We start from the raw sequence: 21,156 nt of genomic DNA, 5'->3' as shown, positions 1-21,156 counted from the left end.
ACATTAAATTTTAGCACTTTATTTATAGGACATATATATATTTATAAATATGCATTGTCTTTACATTCAGCAATGAAAGTGTTTTTCAGCAATGATGAAATATTGAGATTTACTTAAATTATGGTCTCAAACTGATGTGATCAAGGAACTCAACATTTATAGTGGGATTCGATCTTGATGAAGAGGCGAATCAGACAGCTTGTTAGGACAAGATGAATGTCTCAACGTCTTGAAGAGGACACTTATTCGTTGTCAAAGGATATCCTGAGTAAAAGCATCTTCAGTCATGACAAACCTCACAAAACTATTAGCTTCACATCAAAAATGATTTACAATATTCCTTCATTGTCTCTGTGTATGTAGTATCACTGACTTACAGAGGTTTTAATTTGTAGAGTAAAAGTGCATTTTCACACACCCAAATCTGTGCTTATATCAGGTAGCCCACCCACCTAAGCGGTGTCCTCAGAAAAAAATTTTGCTCACAGTAATCATAACCAATGTCAAAAGTGCCTTTTTATCCTGAGCAAGTGCATTGTCCCTCCGCTCTGTGCTTCGTCCATGATCTAGCATCTGTCTTTTCTCACGTCCCTTTACAGCAGCTCTTTGCCAGGGATCCAGGTTAGTGTCAGGGCAGCACAAATAACAGCCCACTAAGGAAATTGTTGCCACTTTAACTACGTCAGTCTGTGCTCAGCCTCTATAGCTTTGAAGTCTTTTGTCATTTGTGATGACTGACTACAAGCTGGCTTGTGTCCTTTCTGTAACAACAGAGTCCCTCTTCCTCTGGGACAAAGATGATATTATAAATTCACTGTAAACATTTCTCATCTATTCAGCAAGTATTGCAGTTGCAACATTTAAGTGTCTTTCACTTTTATCTGGACAGGAGAACAAAGTCTGATGTGCATCTGTCCTGTCCTCAGATATACATGATATGATTTTGTGGAGGCCATTAAACAGGTTACATATTTAAAAAAAAAAAAAAAACCTAATGGCACTGCATTGATGATTGGTCTAAAAAGCAACACTGAGCCTGAAGTTCATCAGACACATTGTTCCTGCAAATATGCATCATTCTTGACTTTGCTTTGTTCCTTTAGTCCATCAACTGGCAGAGAAGCTCAATCTTTTTTTGTGTTGGCAATACAAGTGGCAACATGGATCTAGCAGCACTGGAAGTGGCGTCAAAGGCCAGTGGGGCCTGTCCAATGGAGTGTGGCGATTGTCTTATGTTTGACAGGAGGAAATGAAGGTTTTAAAACTGCTCTTTTCACTGTATGGGAGAGAAGAGGGACAAAAAGGGTGATTATTAACAGTTTAGACCTGTTTTCTGAAGGTTAACTAACTTTCAGTAAGATATGTAACCAATTTCTAAAGAACTAGAGAGACAAGTTACAAATTCCCAGCGGTGATCACATGGAGAAATAACTCACCAAGTAGACATCAAGAACAGATCCATCATCACGGTCTATGTCCACATCCATGGTGCTCTGCTCTGACGTGAGGCAGATGGCACTGTCTTCCAATGTAAACGTGGAGCTGGATGCAATGTCGTCCCTGGAACAAAAGCCAAAAAGAGATGGTACTGTATTAATCTGTGGAGCAGACAGGGCTGAGATTTTATTGTCTAAGTCAAGGGCAATAAAACTGAGGCAGCTGTATAACCGTGCTTGATAACTGTGGAAATATACACTCTAAAGAAACAAATCATACACTAATGATGGTAGACTTGTCTTGTGTCAGGCAAGTGGAGGTCTCAGCTGAGAGCTTGTTTCCGAAAAATTGCTCACAGCAAATTAACAAAATCTCCTAAAGATTAGCCAGAATTGACCACAATGTGAAAATAGAGAGAATAGGCTCACATAACATCTTAAGAGATAATGGTTTCAGCTGGAGGGAAGAAATACAGTACAAACAAACCCAGGACATGGAAAGTATATTATGTGTTCAGTCCAATGCTGTTCTGGTTCAACCACCAGGTGGCAACAGGAACACTGTTCTAAGGCTGACTCTCTAATAAATTCAGTCATGTGTTTTTACTCTTTTCTGACATGTGATTGACTAATTTTTTGGTTTTCAAAGTCAAAACACTAATTTCCAAATGCCAAAATGCCAGATTGAAAGAATGAAATTAAAGTAAATAAATAAACGTAGAAGATTCAAGTTATCAGGTTTGTCTTAAAAAAAAAAATAATAATCATCCCACCCTGAAACATCACAAGACAAGGTGTTACTACTGTAACAAACCAGCTGTCAGACAAGGATTATTGTTGGTGAATATACAGTCCCCACTGCATCTCTGCTGTCATGGTCTTTCTGTAGCAAACTGGCACCAAGTAAGAATATGTCAATGCCACTGTTTAAATATTTATGAAAACAGTTGACAGAGCATTGTGAGGGCAGCAGCAGGTGACTGATGAAGGGACAAGACCAGGCAAGTCAAACAATGGAGAGTCAGAAAGCACGCAGAACCTGACACTGTTGGAAACAAGGAGAGATAACAGACAGAAAACACGTAGAGAACAGAATGAGCGTTCAGACATGAGGGAGAATTAAAGTGTCCTCTGCTAATGGCAAGGCTATGTAGTAAAGGGGGAAGCGACAGCAAGCAAATTATTCTCTCTTTTGTGAATACATTTTGCTTCCAGTAGAATTATTCTCCCTCAGTGTCCTATAAGTGAAAGAGGCTAATGTACACACTATCACTACTCTTCTTTGGACTGTCCATATGTTGTGTGGGAAGTGTCTTTATGTGTATTGGATGCATGTTGAAATCCAGAGGCACCACCTGCTCCACAACACAGGTCATCATGCAATGGAGGAGCACAGAGTGTAGAAGCATGTGTGGGCTGGATGTGGCCATTCACATGCCTTCCTTCTCATCCTCATGGCCATATCGTGCACAGGAACAATGAATCATGATTTTACAGTAAGAAAGTCTGAATTCCACCCCTAGATCAACAGCATCTTGGCATAATAAAAGCAACCAGAAAGAACGAAAATGAGAACAAGAGAATGTACCTCTCCTCTGGTTGACTGTCCACATTGACAAAGATGGAAGACGTGGAGATGGTTCCCATTGAGGAACCTTTATAGAAGGATGGGTTGACAGGGACGAGATCAGGACGCAGGTACGAACCAAACACAGCTGAGGAGAAAAACATTTATATGCATTTGATCTCTGTTACAGGAAACCAGGGCACACATTTCTACATTTTTTATCTTTGTGTTTGAAAGTTACTGTTTGATAAACACCAACACAGACTCCAAACCTTCTCAGAAATTTGAAAGCTCCTTTAGACCTGCACATTGTGCAATTTTCTTCACAGTCTAAGTAGTACTTCCCATAATGAGTAAACTGAACGTGACCTATGAACTTAGTGGTGTTTCCTTTTTACTGTGTGAATGTACATTGACTAACATCGACACCCACAAGAAAAGGACCCATTATCAGTATGATCAATACAGTTTCATATACCAAACAAACTGTATTAGAAATAATTGTTCTTGTAAAATCTGAAAAAAGTACCAGGATGGAAATTAGATTTAAAGTGACTGATTCACCTTCTATTGCTCTCAGACACAAAACTACCAAGTAAGATAGATTTCCTCGGTCCTCTTTGTGACTCATTTAGGGACCGTAAAGAGTTAGCAGAATTGAAACAATACAAATTGCTTTACAATATATGTTGTGTCACAGCTGGAGACACTGGTGGAAGAGCTCTCCGATTGCAAAGAGAATGACACATGACCATATGACCTCTTTTTCTATTCCACACCCTCTTGTCATCCGGGGGGGCTTTGGCTAACAATCCTTGATCCAATCAGACACAAAGGCAAGGTGCTGCTGCTGAATTGCCAACATTGTCACCCTTTATCAGATTGTGATCATATCATGACAGTTTTCCTGCTGAGGAAATGTTGAGGTGGACATTTTTATGTCCGAATAGAAGTGGATGTTTACAAGTTTCTTAAAAAGCTCTAATAAGCCATGAAAAGTAAAATGCAAGTGAGGTTATGATGGCAGATTACAAGTTAGTTTGGAGGATAAGGGTGAATGAGCTTGTGTATTGTGTGTATTGTATGATTAAATAGTTTTTTTAATACTTCAATGAACAACAATAATGTTGTCAAACATCCAAAATAACCCTTAGGATGAGTGAGTTGTTTTGTATACCTTGTCCATCCAGACTGGCCAGGCTCCGGGCTCCTCCCAGCCTGTCCCTCCTGTCCTCGTTCCTCTCATCTGCCTGCGATGAAAGGATCTCCTGAGAGGACGACTTTAGAGCTGAGATGGAAGTGCGGGTCCTCTTTGAAGGGGAGAATCGAATTGCTGCAGAGCAAAAAGAATAGCAGCTCAGGGAAGCAGAGTAAGAGGAGGAGATAACTGACGGTTATCTGTTAAATGTCAACACAAAGAAATTTCAACACTTTGCCTCAAAACTAGCAATAAAGTTAGTGACATGTAAAAATGCACAAAGACATTCTATTCTGCCTTGGCATTGTGTAATAACACTAGTTATACGTCTAAACTTCAAATGATTGCTTCAGCCATGTTAGTTCCCACATGGTTACATAACATTTGTTACTATATTTAATGTTACTGTGTATTTCCAAAACAGCTTCCTGACTTTACCTATGCAGCCACATGCCCACCCTCACTCTAATCAGTCATGCATGCCTGAAATTCCCACGACTGCCCCAAACAAATTCACTGTTTTCCTCCACTTCGCAGCAGGCAGTTTCATATATAAACATGAAGCCTTTAATATTAAAGGACAATTTTATACAACAGAGTTTAAAATTGAAAAGGTTGACATATCTGCACACATTGATTCATGTGCCTCAAATGCTTGTCCAGCATCTAAATATGGAAGACCATTAGAGACAAGAAAGAAAGGTGCACAATACAAGGAAGCGATATTCTAGTTATGGTTTCAGTTAACAAAAATTGCTTACGGCTCATCTAATTGTGATACAATGACACACCAGTGCCAAGCAGCAAACAATAAAAACTGGCTCCAAACTCAGGCTCTCCATCAGGCCAGGGTTTCCCACCGTATGATTCCTGGCATGTGAGCTGCCTTCCCCCCCACGTGTGAGAATGATCGAGCCGCATACTTACGCTGAGTCTTCCTGAAGACCCGTGTGCTCATGAACTTGAGAAAACGGCTGGCGTAAAACCCAGGCCGGTGTACTGAGACAGAGTCCTGGGGACAAGCAGAACACGCCCAGCTTTTATCAGACAGTATGTGACCAAATAAAAGGCTCATTCATAAAAGAAGCAGTGTCAGATTTGGGCGAACTATCAACTTACGCCATCGTACACCAGGGCTTTCCACGAGTGTTCCAACTTTTTAATGAACCTGGGGAGAAACAAAACGAACTGAGCCTTTGTGACAAATATACCTACTTACTTAACGTCCGCTTTATGCTTAATCAAACTTCCCCCTTGGCACAGAATCAATTGAGTCTTGTTTCGAATGATTTTTGCAGAAAATACATCAAAGTGATGTGTCATTTAGCCTTTAAAGTCTTGTTTTTGAGCAAGCCACCAGAAATAAAATGCAAGATAAATGGAGAGATATTGGGCCTATTCATCCTTCCTCTGTGGCCCAACTTTAACCCACCCACTGTGTTCAGTTGATGCCTCCACCAAGAAGGCAGAGCAGATTTATCTGATGCTTTTAAATTATCAAGAGTTTAAAAGGCTAATGAGCTCATCCTCTATTACCTGACCCTCTTGCTCTTTGACAAAAAAAGAAAAGAAAAATAACATTCATGTGTCAATAAAGAAGAGTGACTCCTGTGTCCATTTCAATTGTGTGGAGGAGAGAAAAATTTAGTTTTTTTAAGAGTGTTAGTAAAGTGGCTTGTAGCTCTTTTCCTCAGCACATGGTGATTATTCATTGCCAAAGGGCAAGAATCAGCAGAATCAGTTACTGGCTCCGGTTACTCAGTTACTCAGTTACTCAGACAAAATCATGGTGTAACTCTTAAAACGATTGCAACCTTAATTGGTTATTGATAAGGCATTTTACTTTGATAAACTGACATTGCTGCACATCATACAGTCAGACGTAAATGGATTCCATGAACTCAAAAGTCAACAGTTGCCGCATCCCGTATAAAACCAAAATATCAGCAGGTCTATATCATCTCATAAAGATCAATACCTGTAGGACTGTAGAATATCTATAATCCCCAGGAAGATGAGCAGCTTTTCATCTTTGTGTGTTTTGGCAGGGATGCCACCCATCCTGAACCAGAGTAAAGACACACAAGCAGTCAGAGAAAAGTCACTGTTCTTCTTCAGCAATGCTTTAAACAATGTTCAAATAAAGACTATTTACTTCAGCACTTTTACAAGTGTTTGTAAAAGACACACACGCAGTTATTACGTTCATGTGCATTGCTGTAAGGACGCATAGCAGTGTCAGTGTTAGTATTTGTGTACTGTAGCTATGGTTATGGCAGAGTCTGACTGTGTGTACGCTGTTCAAGTGTCCTGTCTAAGCTTGGAGCAGGGTTGTATAACTGTGGCTGGGACAGAAAAGGTGGAGATTAAGCCACAGACTGAGGCAGTGTGTGTCTGTGTGTGGATAATGTGCGTTTTCATTAAGCTGAGCCGACTCACGTGTCGTCTGTGGTAAGGGCTTCAGCAGCCTTGCCGTCTCCCTGGATGGACTCCATGGCTGTGGAGTAAAGGACCCTCTGAGCCACAGGTCTCCTCCCATCCCCTCCAGCCTGGCCCGGCTCACCGCCCTCTCTCAGGCTCTGGTCTAAGACATGCACACCCAACAGCAGACTGTAGTCCATGATCTTAAAACTCTCCAGTACCTGTGGCAAGTTTTCACAAGAAATGCACGATAATAGTTAAAGTCACAAGCTAGATACCAGATTATTCTCACGATAACAGATTACTCAGCTACGTGATGGCAAATATACTGTATCAACGTCATGAAATGTTTAAAAAAACACACCCAACGCCCTTCAGTGTTTCCAAGATCATTAAGCTAGCAAAGGGAAATCTCTGTTTAAACCAGTTTGGAGCTAAATAAACAAGGTGTTTCTGCACAGTGAGCCAAGTCTGAGGAGCTTTTCACTCTGTTTCTCTGAGACCCTGCGACTTCAGCAGTCTCACATTGAGAGGGAGAGAGGGTCACTGCCAGGTAGCCAGGCTTATCTCATGACCGACATCAGGAACTGAACTGGTTTCCAGTTAATTACTTCAAAACATTTACTTCTGCTGATATAGTTTCATTCAGTTGTAAATGCTGTTTGCATCTGCAATAGCAACTGATGTATAAAGTCATAGACTCACACACACACACACACACACACACACACACACACACACACACACTACAGACTTAATGACTCAAACACTGGGGCTTTTGTCTGAGCTTTGCCTGTTCCATATCAAGGATTTGCATCCCTTCACTCCAACTCCCCCAGTCTATTCAAACAGCAGCCATTTTGAATCGAGCCACACACACCAGGCTGCCTACAGAAGGCCATTACTGTGTGTCCTGGCCCCGGCTTTCCCAAGCAAACAATCCAACCATCTCATCAGAAAGAAAACAGCTGCGTCTCCACGGTTTGAGCAAACGTTTCTGAAAATTACTGTTTATATGTACAGTTATAGAGAAATACCAGTGTGTGGAGAGCAATATTACTGATCCTTAGAGGTATAACAGCAAAGTGTTTGGGTCTTTCCCCATGGCAACTTGTCCTCTGCTCTCATTTCAAACACAGCTCAGTTTTCTCACAGTGAATGGGAAAAGCTAATCCCAACATCCTATGGGAAGTAAGCTTTGTCACAGCATCTTGAACAAACATTAGAGGCTTCTCAATATACTCCACCCTGAAACACCCATCTACCTCATTAGCGCTGTAGAGCTCCCATCGTTCTGGATGGTGTGCCTCACTCGGCAGTGACACTAATGCACTGCAAGCTTTCTCCAGTCTGAGGCTGTCTGCCGAGAGACCGAACACAAAGCCTCTTTCAATCCTTTCTGTAAAAGCACTATGCTTTAATTACTGGCTGTTATTACCTTAGCTTAACAGTTCCACATAATAAGTTGGCAATGCTTTATTTTTCCCCTATCTGTTCCTTATAAAACATGTTTCAAACCTAAAACCTCTTGTCTGGTAACTTTTAATTAAGTCAATTTAATTATTTCTGCATTATCAAATGAAGTAGTTTCACCAATCTTGCAGGATCATTGTATTACACACAATTGGATTTCACAAACCTACCAGTCTGTAGATTGTGCTCTCAAAGTGGAAAAAAAAAGTTTGTGATATTAAATAGAAGAATCACTCGATACCATTATAATTTAAAATGATCAATTAGTACTTGCAACAACTTTGAAGATCAAATATTTGGCAAAAGGGCAAAACAGAAGTGCACATTTCTGTTTTTTTTACTTTGACAGTAAATACAAAGTCTTCATTCAAATTTATTTAGACAATAATGTACTTTTTTTCTAGGCCTGTGTAAGTAGCAGGTTTTATCCATGTATTACTGTAAAAACAGAATATTCTGAAGATGGTTGAGGAAAATTTTAAAATGTCATTATTGTTAAAGATCCAATGAGTAGTAGAATGTATGCCTGCATTGTCTGAACTGGGATATTTCTGCACTAGTCTGAAAGCATCTTGGTGTCCTCGGTCCTTGGCTGTCCCCATTATGACGAGGTCTTCCCTGCCAAACACGCAATGTGAACAAAACAGCTTGATCGTCAGTATCACTCTCCTCATTATGTTTGTCTCAGACATGACTGCTGCACAGTCACTGTCCTGCAATTTGGACACGATGCTCTTCTTTTACAAATCACACACATGCTCGTATACAGACACATGCACACACACTCTACAATTAAACCCTCTGTCTCACTCTCTCTGTACAGTAGAGTTCAACATAAATTATTAATGCCTTGTGTTGTTTTGGCTTTTGGCGAGTATCAGGGGAGCTGCAGAGTAATGGAGAGAGGAGACTTAAAAGGAAGAGTGTGTGCCCAGCATTTCACTAGCAGTGTCCCACATAGCAGAAATAGCAGATTTTTTCCTCATACTCTTCATCCTCTCAATGTTCTGCTGCCAGCCTCGACTCATCTCTATACCGCAATATTCAATTGAATAAATCACACTAATTTAAGTATATTTTTCCTAACTATGTGTATTTTCATAGGACAACACTCCGCTTCCACTTCCGTGTTCCCTTCACACCCCTCAGCCCCTGTTGCTTGGCTTCTGCTGACCCCTCCTCTGTGTTTTGGTCCACAACCTCTGGGGTGACAGGGTTAGCTGCTTACTCATGGAAATGGATAGTGATTCTGCTTAGAGGGCACTTTGATTCCCGCTCAGGAGGCAAACACAGGAAGCCATGACAATGAACTATAGAGTGTAGAGCCTCTAACAGCTGCTGCTCAACAGTCTCACTTACATTTACAGTATATCATTCCATGCAGGATTATTTCAACCAATCCTCCACGTGTATGAGCGTGCAGTATTTAAAACATAAAAACATTGCAACATTCACCATTCTTTTTTTTTAAACATTTTACTCTGCAACTACACAAAAATTAAGCACTTAAATATGCAAATACAAATACCTTGTTTATATGTACAGGCCTCCCTGTTTTGCCAGGTTAAACATTAAGGAAGTACTGACTTAGCAAGAGGATGTCATTTTGGGTGCATTGTGATTAAGCTAACATAAAAAAACAGAACACAGAGAAAGAAAGCATACTGGTTAATGATAGTGAGAAGGGCCACAGCCAGAGGAGATCACATGAAGGTCATCTGGATTTTCTGATAACCTTACATCACAAGGCCCAAATGCTTGTGATTGACATACTGCTTGAATTAAAAGGTGGGAAAGCAACTGTTTTTCACAGCTTGTTTACACAAGATTCCTGGAAGGATTTGCCAATTTCCCAAAAGAGTAACACAAAACCACAAACTACACTAGCAGGAGCAGAGACTCTACTACACCAAATAGATCATTTATTTCTATGTGTAGATTTATTTATTTTTGATAACACAAAGACGAGTTGCCTGACAGGTTAAACTCAACAGACCCACTGCATCATATTGTTCATTACCACTAATTTTTCTTCATAATAAAACCCATCAAGGTTCTTCTATTCTGACACTCTAAAAATTTAACTGTTAAAGCTGAGACCAGTGTAATTGAAGCCATTTATTTGTTGACTATATGGTGCCATAGGGTGAAAGGTGTGGCTGTCTGGACAGGTCCAGCAGTAGCTCTGTCAGGACACTCTTCTTCCTGATCTCTGATCCTTGGGTTCACCTTTCAATTAACAATTGTCATTTTCTCATCATCCATAAAGCTCTTAAAAAGCAATTTATCTTAGTCTATTCCTGTACTGTTCTCTCAGAATAGTACAGGAATGGACTATCTTCCGCCTATTTAGAGAATTCCCTTTAAAATATTTATTGTACAGTTTCATCATGGTATGAATGTTTAACTTTTGTTTTTAGGTAAAATAAGGAACCACACGATATCCCTCAAGTTAAAGAACCATTAGGCAGAACCAAAAAGTTTATTTGTACACATAAAAGGGCCTTTCTGTCTAAAGGGTCTTTGACTTCCTGGCTACTGAAGAGGGAAGTTAGTTTAAAGTCTTAGTCGGGTTATTTTCTAAAAACATTCTACCTATAAACGTGCACCCCAGGTTGATTTAGCATTTTCCTTTGACCACATTAAATTGCCAATTGATGGGGAAACACATGACCCTTCTCCTACTGACTATGCATAGACAACCAAGCCAGCCTCAGCAAATATGCAAAAAAAAGGGGAGGTATGACATCATTTATCGAGCAGACTGAAGCTTTAAAAGTCGACTCTGTCGCAGAAAAAGCAGACAACAGTTTCAGGAAACAACCCAACTGGACTTATTTGTCCAACCAGACAAAAAGGTCCTACTGTTGTTAACACAAAAATGCCACACAATTGCCAGTTTCTGTTTGATTAGGGATATAACATTGTTTCTACCAGAGCTCTGTTTTCTCACACACACTACAACATTAAGCCAACATTAACACAAGTCTTACTCTAGAGGCTGGTTTAGAAAAGCCCCACGTTAGAAGGTGGGAACTGCTTTTTCAGTTGAGGGGGTGGTAAGTTAATCAACAGTTCATCTCTGCTGTGTTTTAAAAGCCTGGAGGCTCATTTCTTGGCTACATCTGCAAACATGTCAGCAAAATCTGAAACACGTTCTACATGCGCCTTCATGTCTCCACTACTATGTGGTTATCACAAACAATTGCTCTAACAATAATTTCATGTAGATTGACAAATGACAAGAAATTCTGAAGGGAAATAGCTTATCTTTAGTCTGTGTCTGACAAGAAATCATCACATCTCTCATTAAACTCTGACTCTGACCATCTATCAAACAGTGTCCCAGTCTCAGTGTTAAAACAGAGAAGAAAGCAAGCCATTACATTAGCGGGCTACCATTGGAATCCCTCATACTACCAATGCAATGTCTTATTCACAATCAATCTTTGCATAGCTTTTGTGTGCTGACATGAAAGCACAGAAGAGGGAAAACTGAGACTGGGAAACTAAGAGGTTAGACCGAAAACACAGAAGTACACTGTGGTTCTACTTTTAAGCATCAACCCTACATATTTCAGACACACTGTTCTGAACTTGTACACAATGAGGTTAACTTTCAAAGCCACATGTTTTGGTGTTTAAGCTTCCATAATCAGAATAATTAAAAGTCATTGACATCCACTGAAGAAAATTTCAGCTCTCATATGGCACGTGTGTAATTTCCATGGAATGCAATAGAGCAAAGGAATAAAGGTGAAGAATTTCACAGAACTATACTTTGGAAGGAAAGTATTCTCCTAAGAAAATAATGTGAAAACCTGAGCTTAGACAGTATTGTTTGAAGCACAGCTTGATTTTATCTAATAATACAGTTGTGATAAGGCTTTCAACGTCAAAGTCAGTCCAGTGAATATACAGAGATTCCACACATTTCTATAACTTCTTACCCGGCAGTCTCTCTGCAGAGTCTTCATTAGGTTGTTGTATGTTTCTGCATCAAAGTAAAGCCCCTCCTCATGCATGTCCTGGAAGTCCAGATCTTTGTAGGTTGGACAGGCCTTTTCTCTCTCCTTCCTGGACGCTCGTCTCTTGTAGGTGGATCCCTTCAGGTCATATTTGTAGTGCATCTTGACAGAGCGAGGCAGCACATTATTCATCACCACCAGTCGGATGTTGATGCCTCCAGACTGGATGCAATACAGGCCATAAAACTTAGGCAGTAGTGTGCGTGGATTCTGGTTCAGGTTCTGTGAATTGCAAGGACAGGATACTTTAGCTTCACACTGCAGAGAACTGCCTCAATGCGCATGAATATAGTTTCACTATTTAGTTTCACAATAATTGTACATGCTTTCTTGATACATGTGGCTGATAATGTGTAAATATATTATGTTGAAAATTGACTGAGACACTTTTAGCATGGTGCCAGTGTCGTCACAGATGAACATTCAAAACATCTCATTTATGCCTTCATCAAATTTAACACTAAGAGGGCCATTCCGTACTTAGAGGTGATATTTGTCAACCTCATCAGGTGCTCAGTGACATTAATTCTCTTACCATGTAGTATCCAGGCAGCAGTCTTTGGAGGAACTTGGCCTCTTTGTGCTGGACGGTTTTGATAATGAACTCATCATCGCTTGTTAGGTAGAACAGAGAGCCGCTGGCCCCTGGGTTGGTCAGCTCAATCAAAGGCTCATTTACCAGCGAGTACTGGGAAAGGAAAAACATCACAAACACACCAGATTACCTCTTCACATGAGCTCAGAGCGCTAGAATATAACCAGGGACATTTTAAAAGAAAAACACATCTAAACAGATCAACTACTACATATTTGGTTTAATTGATACTCAAAAGAAAATAAAAATTGTTTTTTAATACAGAAATCACCAGATTTCGCTTCGAATGTCTGTTGTTGTTTTAGTTGCCTGAATCTTCCCCAGATGCTGCCCAAAAGTTAAAAAGTTCATTATTGTCAAATATAGCACTGTATCAATCAGATTCACTTCACTTGTAAACAAGGGCAAGTGCAAACAAGTGCAAACCATGAAAAACAGTCCACACTACATAAGTACACCCTGCACAGAATACAATGCTGTCCACATACTTTTGGCATCCCATACTTGGCACTTGTTTCAGTGAAATAAAGTCTCTGGTTGCATTTGCAAATACAGTTCTGTTGAATATAGAAGTTCTGTTTCTGTTTCCCATCAGTCTAATGTTTATGTTTGGCAAGCTTCTCTGTTAACTATGGACATTTAAGCATTGCTGCTAGCTACAGAGCTATAGCATTGCTGAGAGCTACAGAGCCCTTCATGAAACAGGAGCAATAACTGCCTGTTATTTCTCCTGGAACAGGAAACACTGAGAGCTTTCATCCCAATGTGGCAATCAACGTGTGAGTGCAGCCGACTGTTGAGCAGCGTTAGATGTTAACCAGTGCCTTATGAGAGCAACATGTTCAGAAGAAGGAAACACTGGAGGGATCCACTCTTGCTCTCCAGAGACTCTTCCACTGATGACTGTTGCCAGTCGCGTTGAGTTCAAGCACAAACTAAAGTTCAGGATGCGATGTGTGTGTTCTTTCTCTTAATTAGAATCTGCTGTGTGGCCTCTAAAGAAATGCATTCATTATCACCTCAAGGACGTCAATCATGAACACATAAACTAAGCTGCTGTGCCTTATGCCATCCTTCCTCTACTGCCTTGAAGGTACATTTTGTCTGTGCCTTTTCCAGAGGATTTGTCTTTCACTTATGCAGAAATTAACTTGGGATTATTTTTTTTAAAGGCTTGGAGTCAGAGGGAAAATAGAAATAGTGGCATATAACATGATAATGCCCAAACAAGATTACACAAAATGTAATTTTGTTCCAAGCAAGAATCAAATGTTCAAGACAGGGATTACTGCGACAACAAGGTTTTTAAATAAGGTTTTAAAATAAATAAACATGCACTGTGGCATGTAAAACACAAATATAAACACATGACACTAGCCAACCAAGAGTTTGCTGACAAAATATTTTCAAAAATGTGCAAAATGTTACATTACCCACCCACTACAAAGTACATTCGATTCTGTCACATTTAAGTATGAACTGAGGCAGAAGATGAGAGTTCAGTCAATGTGAAGTAATTCACAAGACAGACAGACAAAATGTGCATGTTTAGAAACAGTGGGACTAAAAAAAGACTGGGTAGTTCATGAGGTCAAATAAATCACTTACCAAGCAGACTTAAAGTGTGGGATATAGCAGAGATTTTTAAAAGATGTTTAGTATACTGTTGAGTCACATTGAACCTAACTGCATAACGCAATAGTTTGACAAGTTGGATCTTTTTTTTTTGCTGAGAGATTGACAGCACGCTCAAATCTTGAAGCTGCAGTAAGCAGGTGGGTATAGGTGGCCTTGCATATAGACTGAAAACAAAATATCTGAGGGTGAGAAATTTCAGCTACCAGCAACCTCTAAAGCTCACTGATTAAATATCTAGCTTGTTTAATCTTGATTTGACTTCTAAAACATCCAACCCACACTTTCAACAGTGGCAGAAGGACTCAAACTATGAATGGAAGTATGAAAATATGACCGCCAGGTTTTAATCTTACCAGATAGTCATCTGGTTTGATGCCAAACAGATCCCTGAAGTAGCGGAAGGCCAAGGGGGCGTAGGTTTTGAAGCGGAAGTCCGGATAGTGATGTGCTGGAGTCAGGTTGCTTCCCTCACTGGGATATGTGATGAATACCAAGGACACACACACGCACACACAAAAAAAAACACAGCACATGAATTAAAAAAAGGTCATTATTTTATTAAATCAAGATACCCATTAGCACATACAGGTGCTCTCCAGGCATGGATTTAGCACCATGAAAGAGAAACGGGACACCTCATGAAAATATACCTCACTAATGCCAAGGTGATATCACCTATGAGCAACACAGATTCACCAGCATGATAGTAACAACTGGCCTATGGATTTCTTCGCCTAGAGACTAAAGAGGGCTCTTGTTACTGTATCTAAACAATATCAAACAACACACAAGCCTTGACTCTGTAAGGGAAAAAGGGAATAACAAAAAGGCAAAAAAAATAAGAATAAAGACATACACAGTAACCTACATTTTGTGTTGTCTAGTCGGGACAATGGGACGTTCTCACACAAAGACTGAACCTGTTTTGTAACTAACCTAACCTGTATCCTGGGGGAACATTGGATAAGGTTAGCGAGTCAGCCCGCAAATGTTGAATCAAATAAATTCTCGCTGGAATCAATTGTAGGTTAATAAAGTTCTGTGTTTTCCAGGGCACCTCAAAATCTGGTTAATATTCTTAGGACTTGGATGGTTTTCTGGGTAAAGAGGCTGCTGTGTTGTTGTTTTCTGCTGGAGCTACATTCAGTAATGGGATACAGTGTCAAGCTCTGATGTGTAACCCTATACCTGAGATTTTTGTACAATGAAATCTGACAGCTGTGTTTGGTGTGTGAAGGCAACAACAATTATCTGTCATTAATGACCTATGGCCCGTGATGGTAACACAGGCTTCACATGGAAACCTTTTTAACAACCGGCAGGAAGGAAGGAACCCCCTGGAAGTGTTACGTTCAGTCTAACGACAGAGCCATCTACAGTACGTGTGCATCTGTCTGTGGAGAGATGTATACTGGTTGTCAGGGATACATGCACCAGGGAACAAAAAAAACTCTGTGCGTGTGTATGTGTGTGGGTGTCAGAGTGATCTGCGACATCTGCAACCATCCAAAACGATTTTGACAAACAACAGTGAAAAAAAATCTCCTCCAGAGTGGAACAAAAACAAGAGAAGAAGGAGAGTAAGAAGAGAGGTGACCATTCTGTTACAGAACAGAATGGTTAAATGAAGTAAGGAAGGAAATAGTTACATCAGACACTTTGTCAGACATTTGTTTGTGAGCTGTGTGAGCCTCTCTTAACCATGTAGCCTTCATATTTCTTTGATTTAAAGTGGCTGCCATAGTGAAAAGTTAGCCTTAAAAATTACTACAACTATTATTTTATTCCAATACTGTGTGTGTGTGTGTGTGTGTGTGTGTGTGTGTGTGTGTTAGAGGCTTGACAATGGCTGAAGATGGAGAATTGTGAAACAATTCGTATTTTGTCTAAATGAGCGACAGCAGGTTTTAACACTCATCACTGTAGGGCAAACACCAAAACTAAGAGTAATGTTTGGCTGTTGCTGAGGAGCAGGACGGTAAAACATCAACATGCGTGCCAAGACAGGGTTTGCATAAACCATACTGAGTTTGCATATCCTAGTTCAGCATCTCAAAGGTAAATGGATACATTGCCTGGCAGGGCTGTAGTTCTCGTCCTGGCTGTGTCCCCCACACATCTTGCTTGTTATCCACTTTTAAATAATTATCGTATGACGTTAAAGATATTCTAATAAAACAATTTCACATAGGAAATGTAAAAACAATTAATACCTCAAATACCAAACTGACTTTAGGTCTGTTATACACAGTGACATTCTGTGTGAATTTTTCATAAAAATATCAACACCATTTTCAAAAAAGCTGTGAAACCATGTAAAAGGTTAGATAAAAGAGAATGCATTGACTTTTTGAGACATTGTTGCTAGGTTCAAACTCAAAGTAAGCACATATTTTTAGTTTTACCATTTCACATGTTTCCTCTGTACTATTTATAATCAAAGTAACCAAAAGCATTTTACACAATGTCCCGACTTTTCTGAAAATAAAGTTTGTAGATACAGTATGGGGATTTGAGGATCACCTCTGCCTTAATGATTGTGAGTCACAAATTCAAGAATTCCTGGGTCTGTTTTTGAATTATATTAAATGTTTCTTTATGCTGATGATATAATTGTGACCACAGCATGAGGTGACAGAGCAGCTGTACACTGACATATATTTTGCACTGTGGCTGTAAGTGGCACACAGAAAGCTGATTTGTTGGCCGGATAATCCAGTCCCTTTATCCCTGCATCATGCCTTAGACTAGTAAAATTCATGCTGGCGGCAGTTTGTGGAAGCAACATAATTTCTGTGTTCTAGTTTTCCAGTGCCTGCTGTTTTCATTGGTCATAATAAATAACAAATAAATAAATAAATAAATTATTACAAGACTTAGACATAATATTTGAGCAGGCAGAGGTTCCTTTCCATGTATTTGCAGTCAGGAACCTGTCACAGCCAAAGAGCAGTCTATTACCAACTACATATAGTCTGTTTTAATGAAGGCAATCTCTAATCCATGAACTCTGGCTACACAATTTACTCATTTTTTGAAAGACAAAATGAAGACATAATAAAGGATGTCATGCTGTGTATAGAAGCTGTTTGTGTAAGTGTGAACATGGGTCTGAGTGGTATGACACTGCGTGGCACTGACCTGGGCAGAAACACACTCTCCACCACATAGAAATCTTGCATTAGCACATCTCTGTCAGGCTTGGAGGTGAGGTTACCCACTGTATAGCCAATTCCAAGCTGAATAGCCCCTTTCAAGGCTGATGATGTGGTCTAGATAGAAAACAGGAGCATCGCATTAGCTTGTCTGTTGTCACTGTCTCACTGTCAATGATATCCCAGTTATATTCACTAATATAATTAATTTAATTAATTAATATACATAATGCAGATTATGTTGTTGTTTTTTTTTAAGGGGGGTTTAAAGACTTTTTAAAGCATTGACCAAATTCAAACTGAGACATAAAAAAAACACAAAACAAGAAAGCAGGTCTTGTATCATGTGCACAGTAAAGTATTATTGTGTACTTTCCACAAAAACACATTAAACTAAAAAACAGCTTTTGCAGGCTGAAATACAACCATATTCTTGTCTTCTTGCTACAACAAAAAGACCTTTCACCAGTGTTTAGCTCCAGTCTTAACAGTGGTAGCCAGTGTGGGAGCCATGTAATGTTACATCTTGAGAACTGCTGCCATGAGCAGTGACGTCTAAAGTTTAAAAAAAATAAATAAATAAATTTAAAAAAGAAAGCGTGACCAGCACTTGACGGCTGTTTGGCAGCAAGCCCTGGCAGGGCTAAGGACATTATGTGCTGCAGAAGGACATTTACAAGGACTCATGTGACTGTTGGGCTTGTTGGCTCTGAACAGCAGCATTTCAAAATAAATCTTATGGAAGCAGGTTCACATTTGTCAAAAGAGGGAAATAAATCCAAACACTGAGGCTATTTAATGAATCAAAAGGTAACTTACCTTCTTGTACGTTTTCTCTCTGCTTGTGCTCCAAGGCCCCATTCCATTTTCTGTTGTTGTTGACATCTGAAACACCAAGTAATAGAATGAAGAACAAACTGAGTACAATAAAGGTACAATACCACTGGCAATATATTAAATGCAGTATTCTGAGAAGTCAAGGGCATAAATGTACCTTGCCTAATAAGTTTCGCCCAAGAAACAGCAATCAGGGTGACATTTCTTGATTATCAGTTTGAGTGATCATCAGGAGGTCTGGATCTGTCAGAGGACCCTGTGCAAGGGAAAAGACACACAAAGAGTTATTGTTACACAATAATATTAATGCTTACAGGCTCTGCTCAAGTGAAGCTAACTCAGAAGTAACAAGCAGAGGAAGAGACTGAAAATGCCCACCAGCAAAAGTCCCTTAATTAACAAAATACTTGTGTGCTTTTAGTTTGAGGCCATTTAAATGCCATTGCTCTCCCGTTAATCTTTGTCTGATAGGAAAGGCAGCTGAATCTATTTCTACACTGGCCTGCAGCAGAAGATTGCTGCTTTGATAGTCACTCATGTGTGGTGTAGTAACCATCCAACCTCCTCTTATTAGAGAAAGCACACAACACTTTTAAATTGACAGGCATTTTAAGGATGTTGAAAAAGCAACACCTCGCAAAACGAGCAGAGCAGCAGTGTGTGAATGAGGTGTAGCTCTGGGACTAAAACTTATCTGTTGGCACTGTCCATCCTGCAGCACAAGCAAGCCCTTGCCAAGAAAATACCAGTCAGCCTTAATGTACTCATATTTTCTTTGCAAATTTCACTGCACTACTCCCAGTGTCTCCCACTCATTATCTCTCCCCTAGGTGTTTAATTCCTAAACCTCCAGAGAAAATAAGGTAGAATGACATTAGTCAGTGAAGCTGTGACATAACGCAGTGTTTTTCCTTGGAGTAACAGGGGAAAAAAAAGGGAAGTGAGGAATAGAATCTTAACAAAAATACTGGTAAAATCGGGTCTTTGATAAGCTTTGGTAAGTCTGCAGCCACCACACCACCTGCATATAAATGCATCCGCAGGTCTCTGAGCCATGAGTATTGCACAATGTCTTTCTGCTTCATCAGCCCTTGCAGTACCATGTCCTCACGTCACCTGCTATGTCAACAACCCCCTCATAAAATCAGAATCTACTGCCCTAAGAACGAACACCTCTCAGGTAAAAGGCAGATCATCACTATGCAGCTGAATGTTTTTATTTTGAAAACTACAGTGTAGTTGTGTTGCCCTGTACATAGGATTTCATTGAATATATTGGCCCCATGTTCAAAAATAGTTTTCAGAAGGAGAATAAAATGTTTTGATAAGTACATTTTCACCTATGTATTCAGCTTTTTAAAAGAAGCATGTAGCAAACACTAAGCTTTTATCTGTAGACTGAGCCCTTATCTGGGCACCTGCTCTTCTGTTGCTATAAACACAGAGACAAGACCAATATAGACACATTTTGGGTTAAGGCACATACAGCTATGTGCCTTTGTTTGAGTCTTTGCATCATTTGTACAATCACTTATAATATTTAATATCCTGTTTTCCTTTTACATTAATTAGGAACACAAAAGACATATGGTAGTTCAAAACTTCTCAACACATTCTGAATGAAAAGATTATTTAAGCAGCATGACCGAAAAAGTACAAGAGATGCAAAAGTCACCTGTAATGGTTATCACAAACTAAAATCCCTTTATCAATCAGGTGTTGATCAGCCTGGGCTGTCACACCGTATGACTGGCTGTGTGCTTTGAATCAGAGGAATGTTAATAACGGTGCCTCTCTACCCAGGCCTGAGTGTCACTTCTAAAAAGGGACTGTTTTGACCGCGCTCTCTCACCTGACCCCACAAACCAGCCGGTGCTTTAACAGACTGTTTCCAGAACAATCCATGAGAGGCCCGCAGCTGCAGGAAACAACAGCAGGTCTGCTTCAACAATGACATGCTGACAGATGGATAGACACATGGATGAAAACGGATGGATGAATGATGCTAATCAGCCATGTCTTACCACTGTCATACATGCCAACTGTGTAAATCCCTGGTACACAGAAGTATAAAAGGAAAACGAGAACACAGGTTCTGTACACTGTTAAAATGCATAAACTAGTACCAGAAGTCACAATTAGTGTCTGTTTCTGTGCCTCTGATTTAAGACATCACAGTAAAATGTCTGCACAATCTAGACCAGAGGAGCAATTGGGGGGAATAAGCAAAAATACATTCTGTGTTCTACTTTTTTTACACATTTTTTTCAAACTTGGAGTGAACACAAGTGAAATACTACAAGCAGAAAAAGTATCTGTAACTGTCCAGTAAAATTGTAACGGACAAACTCACTTCAGCTCTAAATGCAACTGGATCTTTGTCGAAACTCAAACTTTCCTGCTGTTCTGTTTTTTATAAAAGCTATAGAAAAAAACGTAACTAACTTACCTCTTCTCGTCTTCACTTTCCCTGCACAAAAACAACTCTCTTCCCGCTAATACTCACGCCCTTCTTAAGAACATTACCACCCTTCAAACAAACACACTTGAGTGCAGATCAAACATGGGCTCTCATGCCACATCTCCTCCACAGTTTCAGGGATATTACCAAGGGTGCCCATCAGCCCCTGTGGAAATCGACTGCCTGTAGCAAAGCTTCTGGCAAGGACAATATGTTGCTGAAAACAGAAACGGGGCTGTCTGGTATAATAAAAATGCAAACCCAGTACATATGAACTGTCAAAAAGTAGCAATGGTAATAATCCTTTGCTGTTCCCAGTGAGCAATGCAGTGGCAATAACATTAAAG

The 21,156-nt window shown here is 39.9% G+C and overlaps 1 protein-coding gene across 3 annotated transcripts in view; it reads right to left on the bottom strand.

Annotated features, from left to right (window-relative positions):
- Positions 1 to 3: 3 nt before the first annotated feature.
- pip5k1bb (phosphatidylinositol-4-phosphate 5-kinase, type I, beta b) overlaps positions 4 to 21,156 on the bottom strand; it is a 28,626-nt gene continuing 7,473 nt past the window's right edge. The window contains exons 2-15 of one of the 3 annotated variants that reach the window (XM_067522301.1): positions 18,511 to 18,604; positions 18,331 to 18,396; positions 17,498 to 17,628; positions 14,710 to 14,827; positions 12,659 to 12,811; positions 12,046 to 12,345; positions 6,641 to 6,843; positions 6,180 to 6,263; positions 5,321 to 5,369; positions 5,129 to 5,213; positions 4,181 to 4,336; positions 3,025 to 3,151; positions 1,437 to 1,560; positions 4 to 1,276 (exon numbers count right to left, since the gene is read on the bottom strand). In XM_067522301.1, coding sequence (XP_067378402.1) covers positions 1,274 to 1,276; positions 1,437 to 1,560; positions 3,025 to 3,151; positions 4,181 to 4,336; positions 5,129 to 5,213; positions 5,321 to 5,369; positions 6,180 to 6,263; positions 6,641 to 6,843; positions 12,046 to 12,345; positions 12,659 to 12,811; positions 14,710 to 14,827; positions 17,498 to 17,628; positions 18,331 to 18,396 — 1,599 coding nt within the window. In that variant the 5' untranslated portion in view covers positions 18,511 to 18,604 and the 3' untranslated portion in view covers positions 4 to 1,273. The other 2 variants (XM_067522300.1, XM_067522303.1) reach the window with 2 other exon arrangements.

The sequence above is a fragment of the Channa argus genome, chromosome 11 (assembly GCF_033026475.1).
Source record: "Channa argus isolate prfri chromosome 11, Channa argus male v1.0, whole genome shotgun sequence".
NCBI classification, from domain to species: Eukaryota; Metazoa; Chordata; class Actinopteri; order Anabantiformes; family Channidae; genus Channa; species Channa argus.
Note: the sequence above shows the minus strand (reverse complement) of the source record. Positions and strands in the feature narration are given on the sequence as shown.